The sequence below is a fragment of the Phascolarctos cinereus genome, unplaced genomic scaffold, assembly GCF_003287225.1.
Source record: "Phascolarctos cinereus isolate Bilbo 61053 unplaced genomic scaffold, phaCin_HiC Scaffold_9;HRSCAF=440, whole genome shotgun sequence".
Classification (NCBI taxonomy): Eukaryota; Metazoa; Chordata; class Mammalia; order Diprotodontia; family Phascolarctidae; genus Phascolarctos; species Phascolarctos cinereus.
This window is the reverse complement of record NW_027556402.1, coordinates 111915245-111936408: the sequence shown is the minus strand read 5'-3', so window position 1 is coordinate 111936408 and position 21164 is coordinate 111915245. Positions and strand designations below refer to the sequence as shown.

The window sequence follows — 21164 nt, the reverse complement described above, 5'->3', positions numbered from 1 at the left end:
GTTATAATTATATGGAAACACTAGTAAATTTTTCTTGGAGGGGGACCTATTATTTTGTATTCTGCTACTTTTGAATTTATTAATTATCTCATTTAGTTTCTTTGTTGACTCTCTGGGATTTTCTAAGAGAATCATCTTGTCATCAAGAAATAGGGATAGTTCTGTCTCTTTGTTGCCTGTCCTTATGTACTTAATTTCTCTCTTATTGCTATCACTAGCATTTCAAGAACTATGTTAAATAACCCTGGGGAAAGGAATCATCCTTGCTTTATGCTTGTATTTACTGGGAAGGTTTCTAGTATCTTCCCATTGCAAATAATGTTAACTTTTTATATTAGATAAGTACTTTTTGTCACATTAAAATGGCTTTGATATACTTAGACCTTGTAGTGTTTTGAAGATAAATTGATGTAGTACATTTTCAGAGGCTTATTCTGTACTTATTGTAATCATGTAGTTTGGGGCATTTTTGTTTTTAATGTTATTTATGCTAATTGTTTTTCTGATGTTAAACCTTGCTTGCACCTCTGGAATACATTCAATTTGATCGTGATGAAAAATTTTTTGGATACATTGCTGTATCTTTTTTGCTAGGATTTTATTTAAAATTTTGAACTGAGACTCATGCATTTTGAATAAAAGAAGAAAAAAGAGGGTTATTTTCTTATATAAACACACATATCACTTCTTTTATAATGAGTATATACATCTTTAGTTATCTGGAATGTTCAAGACCGAAGGCAAGCTTAGGATGATTTCTTACCATACTTCACAGGAAATGATGGTGCTGCTAATTTATTTGGAGGGAGAAATGGGTATAAATTTTGGGAACACACTATTAGCCACTTAGAAATTAAGTGGGATTGAGAGAAAAAAATCTAAATTGTAAAGTATTTACATATATTTTATCATATAATAACATTAGATTGTTATTTTTAGTCATTGAATTTTATTTGAAGATATATAAAAAGTATTCTTCTACTACAACTTGTTATGCAGGAATTAACCAAAGAATTATTTCTTTTTAATGAAGTTCAGAAGTGATAAAATAGACAAATAGCAGTAATCAATAAATCATGAAAAATAGAGGCAATATTAATGTTGGACTTAATAGAATGCTGTTACTTATTACACTGAATTAGAAGGTTTCTTTGTACCCTAGGATTGTCTGGTCCTCCAGGTGCTGGGAAATCAACATTTATAGAATGTTTGGGGAAGATGCTTACTGAGAATGGACACAAAGTATCTGTATTGGCTGTGGACCCTTCCTCCTCTACAAGTGGTGGTGAGTATCATATTAACCTGTAAATTTTAACAAAGTTGTGATCAAATACAAAATGAAAAAAAAAACCTATCAAAACTGAATATGAGGTTCTCATTTTTTTTTACCCAAAGCTTTGTAATCTTTGACAATACTTTCTGAGTTTCTTTTGGAAGTTAGATTTTTGCCCCATAAATGACCATAAGTGGGTAGTAGTCCTTTGGTTTCATAAGTCTTGGAAAGTTCTCTGTTATGGAAGAGGACCGCTGTTGTGTTATAAGGGCCACAAATAGGTAGCTGCCCCGTTACTCTTTAGTAAGGAGTTACCACTCATCAGTACTCACCTCCACTACCTTTGAGCCTTCTGGAAGAACTAATGCAATGACAACATTTGTGCTTCCATAAAATCCTTCCTAGAGGATGAGCAGTTGCAGCTGCTTCAGAGCAGCATCTGATTCTTTCCTCTTTGGGAAGAGTTTTATATCTTGGCTCCAACTACCTAGTACTACTTCTTCCTTTTTTCTGTGTGTAACATTCTTCTACTCTTTAAACTTCTGCTTCACAGGTCAGGGTTCCCTCTTCTTCTTTAGATCATTTTTCTTCTTTGATATTTAAGTGCCTCTTCTTTTTTGTTTTGCTTTTTAAACAAATTTTATTGATGGTTTTTGTTTTATATCAGTAATTTCTGGATATATCCTTCCCATCTTTCTTCTTCACTCCAGCCCTGGGAATTGAATCTTCTCTTGTAACAAAGAAAAATGATTTAATGAAACCATCCAAAGCAGTGGTCATATCTGATAGTATAAACAACATTTTGCCTGAGTTGCTGAGAGGAGGAGGAAGGGGTATACTTCATTATTTGTTTTTCTCTGCCATCATTATTGACTTTTTAGTTACTCAGAACTCAATTTCCTTTTAGTGATATTTTCATTTACATTGTTATGGTTACTATGCATATTTTTCTAATTCTGCTTATTTCTCTTTCCATCGATTTATATAAATCTCACATTTCTCTGAATTCCTCGTTTGTCATTTCTTTTACTGTACAACAATAATCCATTATATTCATACACCACAGTTTATTCAGTCATTTCCCCATTGATGGGCATTCTCTTTGCTTCTAGTTCTTTTCTACCACAAAAGAGGGCTGATTTAAGCGTTTTGATATATTGGACCTTTGTTTCTGCCTTTGAGCTCTTTTAGATATGTATTCTGGTATGGGCATGATCGTTTGGTCAAGGGGTATGAAGAGTTCAGTCACTTTTCTTGTGCAATTCTAAATCGTTTTCCAGAATTGTTAGACTCATCCAGAGCTCTCTTAACAGTACATTAGTGGGCCTGTCTCACTATCATCCTTTTGACTTTCACCATTCTCATTTCTGTCCTCTTTGTTAATTTGCAGGGTGTGAGGTGAAACCTCAGAGTTGTTTCTGTTTGCATTTCTATTTTTATTTATGATTTAGAATGTATTTTCATATTGTTGCTTGTAGTTTACGTTTAGGGTAGTTAGGTGGTGCAGTGGATAGAGCACTGGTCCTGGGGTCAGGAAGATCTGGGTTCAAATCTGGCCTCAGATACTTACTAGCTGTGTGACCCTGGGAAAGTCACTTAACCCTGTTTGCCTCAGTTTTCTCATCTGTAAAATGAGCTGGAAAAGGAAGTGGCAAACCACTCTAGTATCTTTTCCAAGAAAATCCCAAAAAGGAGTCATGAAAAGTCAGATATGACTGAAAATAGATAAGTTTACATTTAATCTGTTGGAAACTTTTTCGTATTTTTGACTTCTGTTTTTATAAAAAAAAAATTTCATTTTCCCTGATAATTTAAGAATGGAGAAGTTATTCCTTGAGTCCCTTGACCTTCTCTTCTAAGGGGGGACCTAGCCTGCAATTTGAGCATAAGTGGCTGTGATTTGATTGGGATGGAAATATAAGCATCACATCCTTAATGTAGGCCCTTGCAAAATTCTCCCTGTTCTCCATACTTAGTGGAAGTGAGACCTTCTATCCTTGCCTTTCTTACTATAGTTCCTACTGATATTTTTGCCAATTTATTGAATATAAGGTGATAGTTTAAGATTGTCTTCATTTACATTTTTTCTGATTATTGGAGAATTTTAGCATCTTTTTATATGGCTGCTGTTTGTTTTTTACCTTAAACATTTCCTGTTCTTGTATTGATCTTATAGTTATATATCAATTCCTTTTGATATTTGGTCTTGCTTACCTTTATTTGATTGTTTTAATGAAAATATATCTGTATCTGTTTTTGCCATGTAGAACCCTTTTATCTTTATATGATTAAATCCATCAATTTTGCCGTCATTTATGTAACTTGTCTTCTTTTCCATAACTGAGACAAATATATTATCTTTTTTATTATAATTTTTTTTCTAACTAAAAAAACCTTAGTTCATTGATCCAGTTAGAACTTAGTTGGAGTTGAATATGGATCTCATTCTATTTCTTAATAGTTTTTTATTGAATTTCTTTTCCCAGTAATTTTTACTAATGGATTTTTCAAGCACCAATCTATTTAGGTTCCCATTCTCTTTCACAGTGATCTGTTTCTCACTACTATTTTTCAGTACTGGGCAATTTTTATAATTGTTGCTTTATAAAACATTTTGAAATCTGGTAGAATTGAGTTCTACTTTAGCTGGTTTTTTTTTTCCAGAGTTCTTTACAGTCTTGCTTATCTAGTAATGCTTTTTAAAAACACAGTTAACACTTCCCAGTGATGTCCCTCCCTAGAATCCTCTCTTGTAGCAAAGAAGTATTGTCAAGCAAAAAAACCCCAACAAAGTGGCCATTTTTTTTAACAATATATACCTCATTACAACATGTCCCTATAATTTGCCACCTCTCTTCTGAGAGAATGGAAACATGTTTTACCCCTGGTCCTCTGAACTTAAGATTGGTCACTACAGTAATCAGAGTTTTCCTTTATGTTATTATTGTCATTATTACCCTGGCTCTTCATACTTTGCTCGGCCTTCATTTCACTCAAGTCTTCCAGAGTTTCACCAAATTTATATATGTATTTTCTTATATTATACAACTTATATGCCACGGTTCATTCATACATTCTTCAATCAATGAGCATCTATTTTGCTTCTGATTTATTTGCTATCACAAAATGTGCTTCTGTGAATATTTTTCCAATATATGCCTTTACCCCTCTGTCTTTGACTTTCTTAGGTTATATGCCCATTGACATATCACTGAGTCAAAGGGTATTTATATAGCTTAATTATTTTAAGCATAGCTTCAGCTTGTTGGGTTTTTTTTTAATTTTCTTTTGGATTATAAACTTATACATGAGCCCTTCAGAATATACAAAGAACAAAAAAAAGATTTTATGAAACCATAAACTTCTTTTAAGTGCAATTTGTTTTTTTAAACCTCTTTTGAAATTGATGCTAAATTTAATACAGAATTGCCCAATTTGTTTATGTTCCTTTTTGAAATTTTCATGTATTTTTCATTGTTTTATTGGTGTTCTTTTTTGCATCTCTGTCACTACTCATGAACTCAACTCTTTCTCCTCAAAAGAAACCCTCTTATGACCAGTAAGTATAGTTGAATAAAACAAATCAATATATCAACTATATTTGAAAACGTATCTTATTCTGCATCTCTCATCCTAGAGTCTGGACTTCTTAATGACCCAGGGACAAAGCATCACTTGCCTTGAGGCCAGGTAGTTGCGGGCTACGCTGAGACCAAGATCTTGAGGGCTATTGTACCTGGAAACTTTTCGTCACTTTCTTGGACTCATTCCTTAGTGGTTAACATAATCATATCCCTTCTCTTATTTCCTAATATGATGGTTCTGACCCCTCAAATAAACCTCCCTTCCCAGCCTCTGCAATCTACTCTTTCATTTCCATTCCCTTTGAACCTGTTCAGTCCTTCCTCTGTGCCCTCTAGAATAATAAACTTCCTTTCATCTCTTACTCTGTCTTCTGGCACTCACTGAGACTTGGCTTTTCCCATTTGGCACTGCTTTCCTGGCCATGGTTTCTATAACTGGTTTCACCTTCTCTCATACTCTCTGACGGGTTGGTCTAGTTGGAATACTTCTTTCTTCGCATTGCTACTGCCACATTGTCCCCTTGCCACCATTACTCAGCAGCTTCACCTCCTTTGAGGTTGGTGACCATTAGCTACTTACCTAACCCACTACCCCCTGGAACTTTCACCTTCCTTGCTTGTGATTTCATCACCCAGCTCATAGTCTTTGTCTCTACTCAAACTCCTGCCCTTATTCTAAAAGGCTTCAACATATATGTTGATATTTCCTTAAATATCCTAATTTGCCAGTTTTTCAATCTGTTCAACTCCAGATCTGCCCAACTTTCTGTATTCTACCTCAGCTACACAAAACAAGTGTTCATATCCTTCACCTTGCTTTTATTCACAAATGTTCTATTTTAATGTTAAAGAGCTCTTAAATTCCATTAACTGATCATAACTTTTGTTTTATCGTTCCAGATCTCCCCATACATTATGTTCCTAAACCTAGTTCCATCTCCAATCCCTTTACACCATAGTACTTTCCCAAGCCATCATCCATGATCTGACTATAATTCTTCTTTCCCAATTTCAACTTATTGGTGAACTATTTCAATTCTACATTTTACTTCCCATGATCCTCTCTATCTTATTTGGCCATAAATTCTTCCCTTATCCATAGAACTCATTTTTCCATGCTCCCCTGGTTTACTTATGATATCACCTTTTATGGCTAAATAATGTACTTGTTTTGACCTTATCTTGTGTATATGGTGTGGGATGTTGGACTATGCCTAGTTTCTGCTAAACTGCTTTCCAGTTTTCCCAGCAATTTTTGTCAGTTGGTGAGTTCTTGCCCTTAAAGGCTTGGATTTTTGGGTTTATCAAACATTAGATTATTATGGCCTTTCACTACTGTGTACCTAATCTATTCCAGTGATCCACCATCCTACTTCTTAAGGCCACTCTACTTCTTAAAATGGAATTGTAAACTGATCCAACCATTCTGGAGAACAACTTGGAACTACACCAAAAGTACTATAAAACAATGCATTTCCGTTGACCCAGTGATATGACTGTATCCCAAAGAGATCAAAGACAAAGCAAAGAACCTATTTGTACTAAAATATTTGTAGCAGCTCTTTTTGTGGTGGCTAAGAATTGGAAATTGAGGAGATGCCTTTCTATTAGGGAATGACTGAACAAGTTGTAGTATATGATTATGATAGACTACAATTACACTATAAGAAATGATGAGCAGGATGGTTTCAGAAAAACTTAGGAAGACATATATAAACTGATGCAAAGTGAATGAGCAGAACCAGAAGAACATTGTACACGGTAACAGCAATGTTGTATGATGATCAATTGTGAATGACTTAGCTACTCTCATCAATACAATGATCCAAGACAGTTCCAAAGGACCTGTAATGAAAACTGATATCCACTTCAAGAAAGAACTGATGAACTTTGAGTACAGATTGAAGCATTCTTTTTTCACTTTATTTTTATTCCTTTTTTTTTTGCAACATGGCTAATATGGAAATATGTTTTTCATAATTTCACATGTATAAGTGATATCATATTGCTTGCTTTCTCAATGGGTGGGGTAGAGGCTGGAAGGAGGGAGAGAATTTGGAATTCAAAATTTTAAAAAATGCTAAAAAATAAAAATTTAGGAAAAAATTTGTTCTGACTCTGCTTATTTTACTCTATGTTACTTTAAACAAGTCTTTTAGGTTCCTCTGTATCCATCATATTACTTTTTTAGTGCAGTAATGTTCCTTTACATTCATATACCACATTTTGTTTAGCAGTTTGCCACTCAATGAGCACCCACTTTGTTTCCAGTTCTTTGTAATGATAAAAAGTGCTACTATAAATATTTTGGTGCATGATCCTTTTTCCTTTCTGTGACTTCTATGACTAGTAGTGGTATTGCTGAATGAAAAGATATTCAGAATTTAGTGGCTTTTTGAGTATTATTCCAGATTGTTTTCCAGAAAAACTGGACCACTTTATATTTCTGCCAGTAATGCTTTCCTGTAGCTATTGTGCCACAGAATCTCCAACAATTGTAATTTTGACCTTTTGTCATCTTTGCCAGTCTGATAGTTGTGAAGAGGAACCTCAGACTTGTTTTTATTTGCATATCCTCTTATTATTACTTATTTGGAGCATTTTATCTTATGGTTATCAGTAGCTTTTTTTTTTTAAATTGTCCTCAGATCTTTTGACCACTTTTACGTTGGGTAGTGGACCATGAAAAAATCTTGTCTTCATATATTTATGTAAATTTGTATAAATTCTATGTAAATCTTGGATATCAAAACCTTTACCATAGATATTTGTTGTGAAGATTTACAATTCACAACTAATCTTCTTACTCTATCTGAATTGATTTTGTTAATGCAAAAACTTTTTAATATTGTCTGCCTGAAGTTGTCTTATTTTATATTTTATGGTGATAACTTTTCCCTTTTGTTTGATTAAAAATTCTCTACCTTGCCCTAGTTATACAAGGGACCTTCTATCATTCTCCTTTCTCTATTTAATGATAGAATCTTTTAGATTTAAATCACATTTGAAGTTTACTGTGGTATATAGTATAGGATATCATTCTAAACCTAATTTCTGTTAAACTGCTTTCCAGTTTCACTAACAGTTCCCTTTGAATTAGGAAGTTCTTACCCCAATAGTTTTGTGTTACTGTTTTTATTCAACACTAGACTACTGTGTTCATTTACTTCAGGTCATGCTTACCTTATATGTACCATTGATCAACTTTTCTATTTTTTAACCACTACAAATAGTTTTGATGATTACTGACTTACAGTAAGTTTTATCTCCCTTGGAATTCTTGACCTTTTGTTTCCTTCATGTAGTTATCTTAACTAGTTATATTAAATAACCCTTGGTAGTTTGTTATAGTATAGCACTGAAACTATAAATTAATTTAGGTAGTATTGTTTTTACTTTATTAGCATAGCTTGACCATGAACTATAAAATAACTCTGCAAATTATTTACCTTTCTTTAACTCTGTATCTGAATGAATTTAATTCTATATAATAGTCTCTAATTTAGGTGTCAGACACTCATGTCTCTAACAGACTAGATTCAGTCTTGGAAGCTTTTCTCTAATAAAGACTTCTGTAGCTTGTTTTGCTCCTACCTAATAGTTCCTTTGAAACATTAACTCTTAGCTCATGTCTCTCCGTGGTTTCTGACCCCCTGTTAACTGAAGTTAACAAAAACAATGTGCCTACATAAAACCATTTGTAAAAGGCAGTACGGAACTGTTTATAAAATGGCTGCAACATTATAAAGAAAAACAATATTGGAAGACTTAAGCAGTCTGATCAATTGAATGACCAACCATGACTCCAGAAAACCAAAGAGGTAGAGGTTCAGAATAAGACCTGTGTTTATTGCATTGCTTCTTGTTTTGTTTTGTTTTGGGGAGGGTGGTGAGAGGGATTAGAGAAAGAGAATGGTTAGTGATAGTATTACAAAAAGAAAAGAAGGTTAAGAGCATCATGAAGCATTTAGAAATGCACAGAGAAAACAGAAGGAGCTTCAGAGGGAAGCAGATGAGTAGATAAATTTTTGCAACTAACTGAATTTATCTTATACTTAAAAAAAAGCCATATGTAATGCAGATTTGTGGTTTCACTAAAAGTCTTGACCTCAGAACAGTATATTCTTCCCATTATTATTGCCAATTAATCTCTCTCTAATATCATGACCAAATGACCACTCGATTTTTCCTCAATATCAATTAATCAATTAATATCAGTGAGCTTTTACAAATGGATATTTATTGAGAAAATAGATAGCAAGGACAGAAGTATAAAACATCCCCCAAACTGGGGGGGAGATGTCCACTTTTCCATGTCCCCTTGGTCCATGGAGAAAGTGGGCTCAAACTTTAAGTAGTTGGTACAAAGCATTCCCTCCACCAAGTTTACTTATGGTTCTAGCATAGCTAATAAATGAATTGTTTCCTTGCTTGCAAGCACAATATCTCAGCTGCTAGGTTGGGTCAAGCAAGTAGCTCATCCGGGCTGGCTCTTCACTGGGCTTGGCTACCTAAGATCATGAAAGAATAAATACAATAGAGACAAAATAAATATGGGCACCATGTATTCATGGCTGTGTGATGACTGGAGGTAAGGGCTCTTTCATGAGAGGACTAATAGTATTTCTTCAGTATCAAAAACCACTAGGAAGAAAAAGGTTTTGTCTGTTTATACTATTTGTATGTACACTGAGTCTTGGTTTAACTGCTAACTAAAAGGCTTTTCATCACCACATAGTACACTTACAGGAAACAAAGAATACCTGTACACACCAAAGTTGAGAGGTAAGGAAATGCCTTGTATTCACACACTTTTGAAGCAGGCTAACCAGTCCTCCACGTGGATTAATACCAGGCAAAGCATATTGTACATGCTCTAAGGACTGGTCAGTGTCTCTGGTACATGTAACAGAGTTCTTTTAAGCTAAATAAAACTGAGAATTTAGGACAAAGATCCCCCTAGAGTCCTCAAATAACTGTCCTAACACTAAATGGCTAAGAGTAATTATTAGCATTTCAAGTCTTTCCTTCTCAAGTTAGCAAGTGTCAATGTATCACAGTGAATTCCAAACTGAATTCAGTTCAGCCAGTAGTTGAATGCTTCAGCTAGTGTGTTAGAGAATATGATACAGTCCTTGTCCTCAAGCAGTTTAGAATTTAAGGGAAATAAGACATAAATCAGAGAACAATACAAGATAATATATGATTACTTTTCAAACCTTGAAGTGCAGCAGTAAGTTGTGGGGCCAAGGCTTTATGGAAGAAGTTGGGCTTTGTCTCATCCTTGAAAGATTCCTTGGATTTGGATAATTGGAGAGAGGAGAACATTTCAGGTTTGAAGAGAGAGGGAAATGAACATGTGGTATGTAGAAGGGACACTAAGAAGACCAGCCTGATGGTTTGTTTGAGGGGAATGGGGCAGATAAGATTGGACTGTAGGTCTAAATTATGGAGGGTTTGAGTGCTAAGAACTTAGCTGATCCCAATAGATCTGTGATTTCACTAGTTCAGGGAACTGCTGATGAGGAAAGTCCATTTGTCATAAAGATCAGCTTCTGGTTTGTAACTTATGGTCTCAGTTGCCTCAGTTAACTGAGAGATTAAGTGATTTATCTAGAGTCATTGAAGCCAGTGTGTGTCAGATCCAGGCTTTCCCTGCTGCAAAACTAGCTTTCTATCTGCTATGACATGCTGCATCTTAGGGCAGAGAACTATTGCTGTATGTTTTTCAGAAGGGGAGTTTCATGTTCAGAGTGGATTGAAGCACAGTAATAATGAAGGAAAATTGTGATTTTGAGCAAAACGTCATGAAGGAATGCACTTGGGAACTGACTACTTAATATTTGGTCCTTATAGCTTTTGTAGAAATTTTTAAAAATGTATATTTTAGGTTCACTTTTGGGTGATAAAACACGGATGATTGAGTTGTCAAAAGACATGAATGCATACATCAGACCATCTCCTACTAGAGGAACTTTAGGAGGTGTGACAAGGACTACAAATGAAGCTATCCTTCTCTGTGAAGGAGGAGGATATGATATCATTCTTATTGAAACTGTAGGTAAGTACATTTTTCTGTCTGTTTTATAAAAGCAAAATCATATATTAAGTCTTATGCAAAGATAGGTTCTAGATAATAAGTTATTTACACATAATTCATTCAATAAGTTTTTCTTAAAGTTGTAAGACATTTGGGCTAAGCACTGTGAAGTATACAAAAATCTATCAGACATTGTTCCTACCTTCAAGGAGCTTAAACTCTAAAAGGGGCAGCTAGTTAGAGCAGTGGAGGGAGTGCCAGGCCTGGAGTTAGGAAGACACATCTCCCTGAATTCAAATCTAAACTCAGACACTTAACTAGCTGTGTAACCCAGGGCAAGTCACTTGACCCTGTTTGCCTTAGTGTCCTCATCTGTAAAATGAACTGGAAAAGGAAAGGGCAAACCACTCCAGTGTCTATGTGAAGAAAACCCCAAATGGAGTCACAGAGAGTCAGACACACTGAAACGACTGAACAGCAATACACTCTAATAGGCAAGATACGGCATATTCATGAGTAACTATAAAACAGAATAATGTTATAAACATCTGAAGTGGTTCAAACAAAAAGGGTCATTGGAACTTCAATAATAGTCATCTTTGAAAGTACTTTGATTGCCTCTTCTTGTGACATACTAGAAAGAAATGAATATGATTATGTTGTTTGCATTGTAGGTGAAAAAAGAAGATTTGATCAAAACTATAGTTGAACTTGAAGGGAGTAGCATGTAGCAGAAAGAGCGATCATCTAGAAGTCAGAAGCCCTGGTTTCTAGTGCTATCATTCTGTGATACTGGAAAATCACTTAACCTTTCTTAGCATCACTTTTTTTTTTTTTGGCAGTTGGGGTTAAGTGACTTGCCCAGGGTCACACAGCTAGTAAGTGTCAAGTGTTTGGTCTGAGGCAGAATTTGAACTCAGGTCCTCCTGAGTTCAGGGCCGGTCCACTGCGCCACCTAGCTGCCCCAATCATTTCCTTAATTATAAAATAAGGGGCTTGGATTAAAATAATTTCTAAGGTCCTTTTTTGCCCTAAAATTCTCTGGTTCTTTTTTTTTTTTGTCTTTTGGTCAAAAAGCAGTTTTTCTTTACTACTTCTTCCCATATCCTATTTGAGACTTAGCAGTTGTTTAACCTCCAAAATCATCTATAAACATAGAGAAGGAAAAAAGAGTGAGGACAGCTTATTTATGACTTTCTTTCCATATTGTGTTCAGAGCAGTTTGTTTAGCTTGGATCAGCCTTGGTTATTCCCTCTGTCTCACCCCACATGCAATGTATTGCCAAACCTTGTTGATTCTACCTCCACATCATCTCTTTTTTTTTTTCCCACTTACACAACTGCTAGCCATTCTAGTTCAGGTCCTCATCACCTTTTACTTGGACTACTATAATAGACTTCTTCCTTTTTTTGGGGGGGGGGGCTAGGCAGTGGGGTTAAGTGGCTTGCCCAGGGTCACACAGCTATTACGGGTCAAGTGTCAGGCCAGATTTGAACTCAGGGTCAGTACTCTATCCACTGCGCCACCTAGCTGCCCCTATAATAGACTTCTAATAGGGCTTTACTTTTTCAGACTCTCCCTTCTTCTATATTGCCTGTATATAGTTGTCAGAATAATATTCCTAAGACTCAGGTGTGAGCATCATATCCAGAATCTTTAGTGACTAACTGCTGTTTGCTGAAGGGGTGTATATGTATGCCTTAGCCTGACATTTATGGCCTTCAACAATATGGTGTCAACCTACTTTTGCAGCCTTATTTCATATTACTCTCCTTCATGAATGCTACAGTCCAGTCAAAACGGTCTATTGACCATTCCCTGCACTCAGTACTCTATGATCCAAGAACTCTATGAATTTGAAGAAGCTCTTTCACATACCTGGAATGTGCTTTCATCTTCGTTTCTCAGAATCCCTGATTTCATTCAAAGTTCAACTTAGATGGGACATGAAGCCTTTCATTCTCTTCCCACTTCCAAATTATTAGTGTTCTTTTTCCTAGATTTTGTTTGTGTGATACTTGTTTGTATACCTGTAGCTTCCACCCTAATCCCTAAGAGAATACAAACTTCCTAAAGGTAAGGACTGTTTGCTCATACATAAATACATAATAAAGGTTGAATTGAAAATTAGCATAGTGTGTTTTTAGGTCTGCTTTGTTTTGTCTCTTAATCATGCATACTGGAAATATAATTTTTGTATATATAATTTTTTTTCAATGAACAAATATTTATTTTCTCTCCTCAGGTCCCTACCCTCAACCCCACTGAAAATAACAAAAAAACTGTTGTAACAAATCACAGAAATACAAATGACCACATTGGCCATGTCCAAAAATAGATCCTCATTCTGCCTCTTGAGTCCATCAGCCTTTCTGTCAGGAGAAATTTATTAATTTTAACAAATTTCTCCAAAACAAAATAATTAAGTATAAATGTTATGGAATTTTACCCATCTGGAGTTAGATTATGTATTTGGTTTCCCCAAACTTGACTTTGTTTATTTTAGCATGGAGACCATCATGAATTTTCCTTATAGAAGTTCTCCTTTTGCCTTACAAATGGGCTTTGAGGAATACGTTTTGAATATATGCTTATGATTAACATTTTTCAGGTGTGGGGCAGTCAGAATTTGCTGTTGCAGACATGGTTGATATGTTTGTTTTATTACTACCACCAGCAGGAGGAGATGAATTGCAGGTAATTGTTCTCTCTTTCTTAATTGGAAATATGTGGGATATATCCCAGAAATTCCAAATTTTCATTATTGCCTGTGTAGGTATATCCCTACCTAACATTATAAATTGGTTCTATAAAATGTTATGAGCAAGTTAGTTCCATAGTTTTATCCAACTTTTCTCTTAGGCAGTTTTTTTTTAATGTTATGGGAGGTTTGTTTGTAATTTATTTGTAAGGTAATATTATTGAAGTTATACCTTTGTAAGTTAAAATGATAAAAATGGGTGGGCAGTGAAGCATCATTCTTTATTGGATAAAACACTTGACTAAATGACAGATTGTTTATTTTTTGTTCTTAACTTCCATAGATTTACTATATGACCTTAAAATGAGTCATAAGACCTATTTTTTCCATTACTAAGGCAGGAAGGGTTAAAATAGGATAGCTCTGACCTATAGGGACAGTTGAAGTCTTGCTACTTATAGTAAATTCAAAACTTTTATTTATCAGATATATCATCCTTTAATTGATTCTGTATTTTTCTAGGAAACTAGAATTCTACTTTATAAAATAGAGTTCTATCCTTACTTCAGGAACCATCTGAATTCAAGTTTAAATTTTTTGTTGTTATTGGTAACTTTGTATTGTTATAGTGAATATAAAATTATAAGTCATTAAATTTTATTAATGAAAGCTATTTGAAAAATTGCAACTTTTTAATCGTTATTTTAGAAGTAGTACTTTTCCACTGTTTCCCACAATTATTAGTTAGTCACTATTGGATTTCATCTTTTGACATTGACATTTAATCTTCTACCATAATTTGAATCAAAAAGCTGGGATAATCTCTTTAAAAATTTCAGACCTCAGTTTACTTTTAAATTACAGGGTATTTTTTCCAGACAGACAAGAGAAAAATTTCTCATCTGCATATATGTATATATTAGAGGGATGTTTCAGAAAGCAAAGATTTCTTCTCCAGAAATGTAGTAGTTCAGCTTTCCCAGTGGTTTTAAGTGTTGGAATGGCATAAAATAGCTATATGTGTATTAGTGGTATGTGTTATCTTGCAAATCCAAGATGGATGAAGCATTTAGTAAGCACTTATTATGTGCCAGGCACTGTGATAAATGCTGAGGATACAGATACAAATACAGACAAGATAATCTCTACCCTCAAGGAGCTGAAGAGAAGGCAGAGAACTGATTTTCTAGTTAGGGAAACCTGTATAGAAGAGGGAGCACTTAGGCTGAGCCTTGAAGAGAAGGATCCTGAAAATTTAGAAAAGGAGAGAATGTTTCAGGTATAAGGAATAACTTTTGTCAGTGTATTGAAGTAGAACTTAGTATGGCATGGTGAGTTTGGAGAAAAAACTAGTAGTGCAGTTTGATTGGACTATAGAAAGTGGGACCAGAATTAATAATCCTTTCCCCTCCCCCCAAAAAAGAAAAGGGCTGGGTTGTAATTAGATTACGGAGAACCTTAAACAGGTACTTTGTATTTCATCCTGTGGGTAGCACAGAGTCCCTGTAAGTTTTTGAGTACAGGGTGTGACATCAGAACTATGCCTTAAGAGACTTATTTTGGAAGGTATATATGGATAAGAGAGATGGGAGACTGTAGGCAGGGAAATGAATTACTAGCCTAGTCCAATTAATGATAGTACAAAGGTGATGAGAGGCTATGTGGTATTGCCCCTGTGGAAGTGTAATCAGTAAGTCTTGGCAACTGACTATATTTTAGGGGTGAAGGGAAATAAAAGAAGAGGGAAGAGTCAAGGAAATTCCAAGGTGTTAAGACATGTGACTGGAAGTATGGTGGTCTTACTGATTATACCTCCACACATCATCTCTCCCATCTGTCTCTTCTTTATTCATACAGCTACCACCTGAGTTCTGGCATTTATCACTTTTCACCTGGACTATTACAGTAGCCTCCTAGTTAGTCTCTCTGCTTTTATTCTCTCCCTCTCCAATCCATCTTCCCCATTACTGCCAAATTGATATTCCTAAAGTACAGATCTGACTTTATCAGTTCTTTGTTTAAAATGGTTAAAAATTTTAAACTTAACAAACACAAAAGAGCATTTCTTTATATAAAGGTGAATACCAAAAAAAGATTTTAATATAAAATCCTAAATAATTATTCCATTTTGCTTGTTTTTTTAAAAAGTGAGCACTTTAACATGTCACTTTCAAAACTCTCCTACTTATCTGTGTTTAGTTCTGAATTTCTGTTCTTTCCTGAATACTTTTTAAAGTGTTCCAGTAGGTTTCTTTTCTTCTTTTGACATCACTATCCCTTTTTCCTCTCTTCCTTTTACTCCCACCACCCCATTAAAAACAGAAAGAAAAAAAACAAAACCCTTTGTAACAAATAAGCATAGTCAGACAAAATAAATCCACGCAATGAGCATGTCCAAAAATATATATCTTCTTCTACACCTTGAGGCCGTCATCCTTTCCATCAAAAGGTAGTAGCATTTTTATCATAGGTCCTCTTATTCATTGCTTTGATCAGAATTCTTAAGTCTTTTAAAGTTAGTAAGAACTAAAAAGGAAACAGGTAACTGGGGGAAAATCTTTACAACAGCTTTCTCAGATAAAGATCTCATTTTCAGGATATTTAAGGAACTGATTCAAATTTGTAAGATTAAGAAACATTCCCCCAGTTAATGATCAAACAGAAAGGCAGTTTTCAAAGGAAAAAATCTAAGCTATTTATAATCTTGTGAAAAAATACTTTAAATTACAAATAATTAGAGAAATTCACATTAAAGCAACCTTGAGATTACACCTCATACCACTCAAACTGGCAGAGATAACAAAAGAGTTTGAAAATGACAACTATGAAGGAGATGTGGGAAAACCAATACACTAATGCACTGTTGATCGAGCTGTGAATTAGTTCAGCTTTTCTGAAAAGCAGTTTGGGACAATTCCAATAAAGATACCAAACTGTGCATACTCTCCGACTCAGTTACAACTTCTATGCCTGTACTCAAAAGAAATGAAAGAAAGAGGAATTATGTATAAAAATTATAACAGCTTTTTGTGATTGCCCAAAGGTGGAAACTAAGAGACAGCCTCCTATTGGAGAATGGGTAAACAAAAAGTGGTATATATACATAATATAATGTTATTTCATCATAAATAAATGATGAAATGGACATATTGAGAAGAAATTGGAAATAGCTTTATGAACTAATGCGTAGTGGAGTGAGCAGAGCTAGGAGAACAATTTATACAATGATAGGCATCCTCAAGCTGCTTAAGAAGAGAGATTCTTTTTTTTTTATCTTTTGTACCTCGTACAGTGTCTTACAGTGCTAGGCACTTCATAAATGTTTGTTGAGTCATTGATTTCCTTCTGTGTTGCTAATGCCTTGTATGTGTTGTTTATCCCCAGTAGAACATAAGCTTTTGAGGACAGAGGCTGTTCCTTTTGTATCTTTCCATTGTGCCTTAAGTACGTCTGCAAATAAAAAAATAATTATGTAAGGTACAAAGTAGCATTAGGGATATAAGTATCTGATACACAGTAATCACTTGATAAATAATTTTTGAATAAATGGTGTTATCAATAACAAAGGGAATCTTAAAGGAGATGTGGTTTGGGGAAAAGATGGTAAGTTTAGTTTAGGACATGTTTAGTTCGATGTGTGTGAGCTATCTAGAGGAAGGTATTTGGTAAGTAGATGACAAGACTGGAGTACTGCTGCAATCCCCCATAGGGGAGAGACATCAGCTCAATGTATAGATTTTAGAGTCATCTACATAGAACTGATAATTGAATCAATGAGCGGATAAGGTCAATAAAGGAGAGAGTATATGGAGAGAAAGTAATGAGGCATAGGATAGAGCCTTGAGGGATTTTCACACTTAAGCTGAGAGAATAATGAAACATCTTGCCTTATGACTTGTTGACCAATATTAATGCTTATTCCCATTTCCTCCTTTTTTCTTCAGGGCATCAAACGTGGTATAATTGAAATGGCTGATCTGGTAGCTATAACTAAAGCTGATGGGGACTTGGTTGTGCCAGCTCGAAGGATACAAGCAGAGTATAACAGTGCATTAAAATTACTCCGTAAGCGCTCAAAAGTCTGGAAACCAAAGGTGAGTATCCATTCCATTTATAAGCTTTTCCTCCTGAATGGACTGTGCACATTTTATAAAAGGATGTAAATCCTAAGCAAGACATATAATCAGTCTTAGCTTTTATGTGAAGATTACAGCCTTTAAAATTGTGACAAAAGTAGAGTCTATAGCAGGGATATTAAAATTATCACCAGCCTACTACATGTTAAAAAGTAGGGTTCTAGATATGAAATGATACATTAAGTTACTTAATGCTTGATTTTAAACATGTTGAAATTGTAGCAAATCTATTCTGAAAACAAACTATTCCCAAAATTATAAAGCTATTGGTGATTAGTTTCTCCACAACGTGAAAGAGTAAAGGCTTTTATAGTAAGATACTTTCTTCTCCATTTAGCATGTTATGATGTTGATGGCAAGGGGAGGTAGCAGTAAAAAAGATATAATCCTATATCTATTGATGTCATAATTGTGACTTCTCCGGTTTTACCTGTAAGATTATTATGTTCTTAAAGAAAGAAACCACAAATGTGACAGCTATAGGAAAGTGAAATCATGTTTCTTAGACTCAGTTTCTAATCCCATTCATGTGTCATTCCTCACTGTTCACCTACTGTGCTGCCCTATTCCCCTGATCAGGATTATTTGCCCCTATTAGTGGGGCTATGGTCCCAAAACCAACTTGGATGTGGAAACCCTACCTAGCTTTGGAGTGTTTATCTTTATAACCACCCCACCACCCAATTATTAGCTCTGCACAAATTATCAAATTGTGATTTGGATCTACGATAAGTTCTTGGCTCTGCAACAAATTTATGGAGTAATTATAGTTAAGTTACTCTTTGTACCTGCTTTTCCACATTTAAAAAATGCAGCTTGAATTTGCTGTTTACTTGTATAATGAGATAGTTAAGAATGAACCACTAAAGAAGAATACTTACTATTCCTTTGATAAGAAATGAGTCAGATTGCTCTTCATTTTTCTGTAGGTAGTACGCATTTCTGCAAAAACTGGAGAAGGCATTACTGACATGTGGGACAGAATGAAAGAATTCCAGGACCTCATGCTCACCAGTCACGAGCTCATTGCCAGGAGACGAAAGCAGCAGAAAGTCTGGATGTGGAGCCTGATCCAGGAAAGTGTGTTAGAACGTTTCCGAAATTGTTCAGCAGTAAAGGACCAAATTCCTTTTCTGGAGGAAAAGGTTGCCAGTGGGGATCTTTCTCCAGGACTAGCAGCAGATATATTGTTGAAAGCTTTTAAAATCTGAGACTAATTTATGTGATCCTTAAATATGTTAAAATATTTTAATATTAAAATTCTCTCATGATATTTATAATTTGTCATTTTTATGTCCAGATTTGATTCCCATATTTGAGACTCACACTTCGTAAACTTAAGTAGGTTATCAGTGGTAAAGATGAGGCAATTTCACAACACTTAGAAAGTTCCTACCATACATTACTGACTGTATTCATTTTCTGTTCCTCCTGGCACATGGAAGTGGGACTTGCTGACTCTTGCCCACGAGTGCAGAGGTGATGCAGAATTGGCTTCTGTCTTTAGTCAGTAACAAAGGAGATTGAGGGAGGCAGAAAGGAGATCATGTCCCAGAAAACCTTCTTTTCCAGGCAAAAAAATCAGTATTGACCACATTTTTAAAGTTCTGTTTGGTGCTAATAATAATAGAATAATTTTTGAAAGCCTTAAGTATATGATTGACATTTAGTGAGTATCAGATTCATTGAGGAATTTTTGAAATGGATATATATGGTATAAAGAAGCAAAAGAGTTGGGGAAATATGTGATGACTAAGTTATAGGGTATCTACTCAGATCTGAACACCAATCTCAAAAGAGTGATGGAATCATACCAAAGACGGGGAAATCCATTGTAACTTATACGGGCCAGGTAATCTTACCAGTTCCAATTAATCCCCCAAAGGACAGCATGGGCACTCCCCCAAATTCTAGCTAATCCTTAATTAGTTAAGGATTAATTATCCAACTTGTGGCAATTTAAACTTTATTCCTTCTTTCTCCCACTTGCCTTTTAGCACTTGGCCACTTTTTTTAGAAGCTTTAAAAATTATTTTATAATATAAATTCTATTAGCAGGAAAAATTAAAATTTCATTTCCTTTATTGTATTAAAGATAACGGCATTTGAAGTTTAGTTTTGAGATTTTAAACCTAAGTTATTAAACCCAAATGGCCACGTTTTCCTGTTACCATTTCTTTTCCACTTCCCTATTAACTGCTGTAATGCTCTCCATTCTTGTAATTTATAAGCATTTGACTGTGGTTTCTAAGTCTTTTTCATAGTTAATTCTTTGAATATATTTTGTACTTTGCAACAATATAGGTCCAGTGACAATTTGTCAGCTGAGATCCAGCTTAGTTAAATCTGTAGAAGCTCATCACCAGATGTTTAGCCACCAGGTGATGTGCTTTGGGCCATAGCATCATGGGATGCATTGGTACAGGGAATGCTCACACAAATGAAAACACGAATCCTGGAAGTAGTGAAGTCAGTGTGTATATATTTCAGTAAGCCACTTTCTGTGATCCATGAGATATCTTTGTCTTACAAATTGTTTTCTCAGGAACGTCTTTGAAAGCCCTATTTTCAAGTCTGTTAGAACATTTAAAGCAGAATTCTACTTCCTAAGTTGCTGAACTTAATTTCCTCAAGTTTTATTTTAACCAACATTCCTTTCAAGTTTTCCGAATACTAATGGTATTAGGATATCTGTTTCTTAGAATCATAAAGTTAGAAAGTACTTTGAAAGGCTTATTTTGTCTAGCCTCATATTTTCAGAAAGATCAAGCTTAAATAATCCCAGGCACATGGAATTCTGTTATGTTTCTAAAGACGTGCAACTTTCTTCAGTGAGGTGCAGTATAGCATATTTAAGAGGGGGCTGGTCCTGAGGTGATGAAGATCTGGATTCAAGTCCTGTCTCTGACTCATACTTATGTGACATTGGACAAATTAATTAACCTCTCCATGACCCAGTCAACTCCAAGACAGTTTTAAACTACTAGATACTCTGCACTGGTAGAGGAAGTTTCTACACCAGTAGATGAAATCACTGGTTCAGACAAAAAAACTTACTTTGGAAACCCATTTCGAATGTTGAAAACTAAAAATAAATAAATATGTTTTTAAAAAAAGAAACCCATTTCAGTTTGTAAAATAAAAAGCTCATTGTCATGTGTCATAACCATGAAAATAATTGTTTAAAAAATTAAATTATGAAAAACAATTTTTAACTTCAAACCCTTAGAGGTAGGGTTAGTTTTTTATTCTCCTTAATTTAGTTATGTATTCATTCTTATTTTGAAACTAATTTTTTATATTGTAAATATTTTAAAGTGGCTTTATATTTTCATTAATTTTTTTGTACCATTATTGCACTACTGGTCGCATAATGGAATACTGTCTAAAAGATCCTTTACCTTTAATGCATTTGTTTATGAAGCCTAA

At 34.7% G+C, this 21164-nt stretch overlaps 1 protein-coding gene across 1 annotated transcript in view; it reads left to right on the top strand.

The window, feature by feature from the left end:
- MMAA (metabolism of cobalamin associated A) overlaps window positions 1-19008 on the top strand; it is a 36243-nt gene extending 17235 nt beyond the window's left edge. The window contains 5 exon segments of the mRNA XM_078148907.1: window positions 1163-1285; window positions 10748-10918; window positions 13510-13595; window positions 17544-17697; window positions 18669-19008. Coding sequence (XP_078005033.1) covers window positions 1163-1285; window positions 10748-10918; window positions 13510-13595; window positions 17544-17697; window positions 18669-18946 — 812 coding nt within the window. The 3' untranslated portion in view covers window positions 18947-19008.
- The last annotated feature ends 2156 nt before the right edge of the window (window positions 19009-21164 follow it).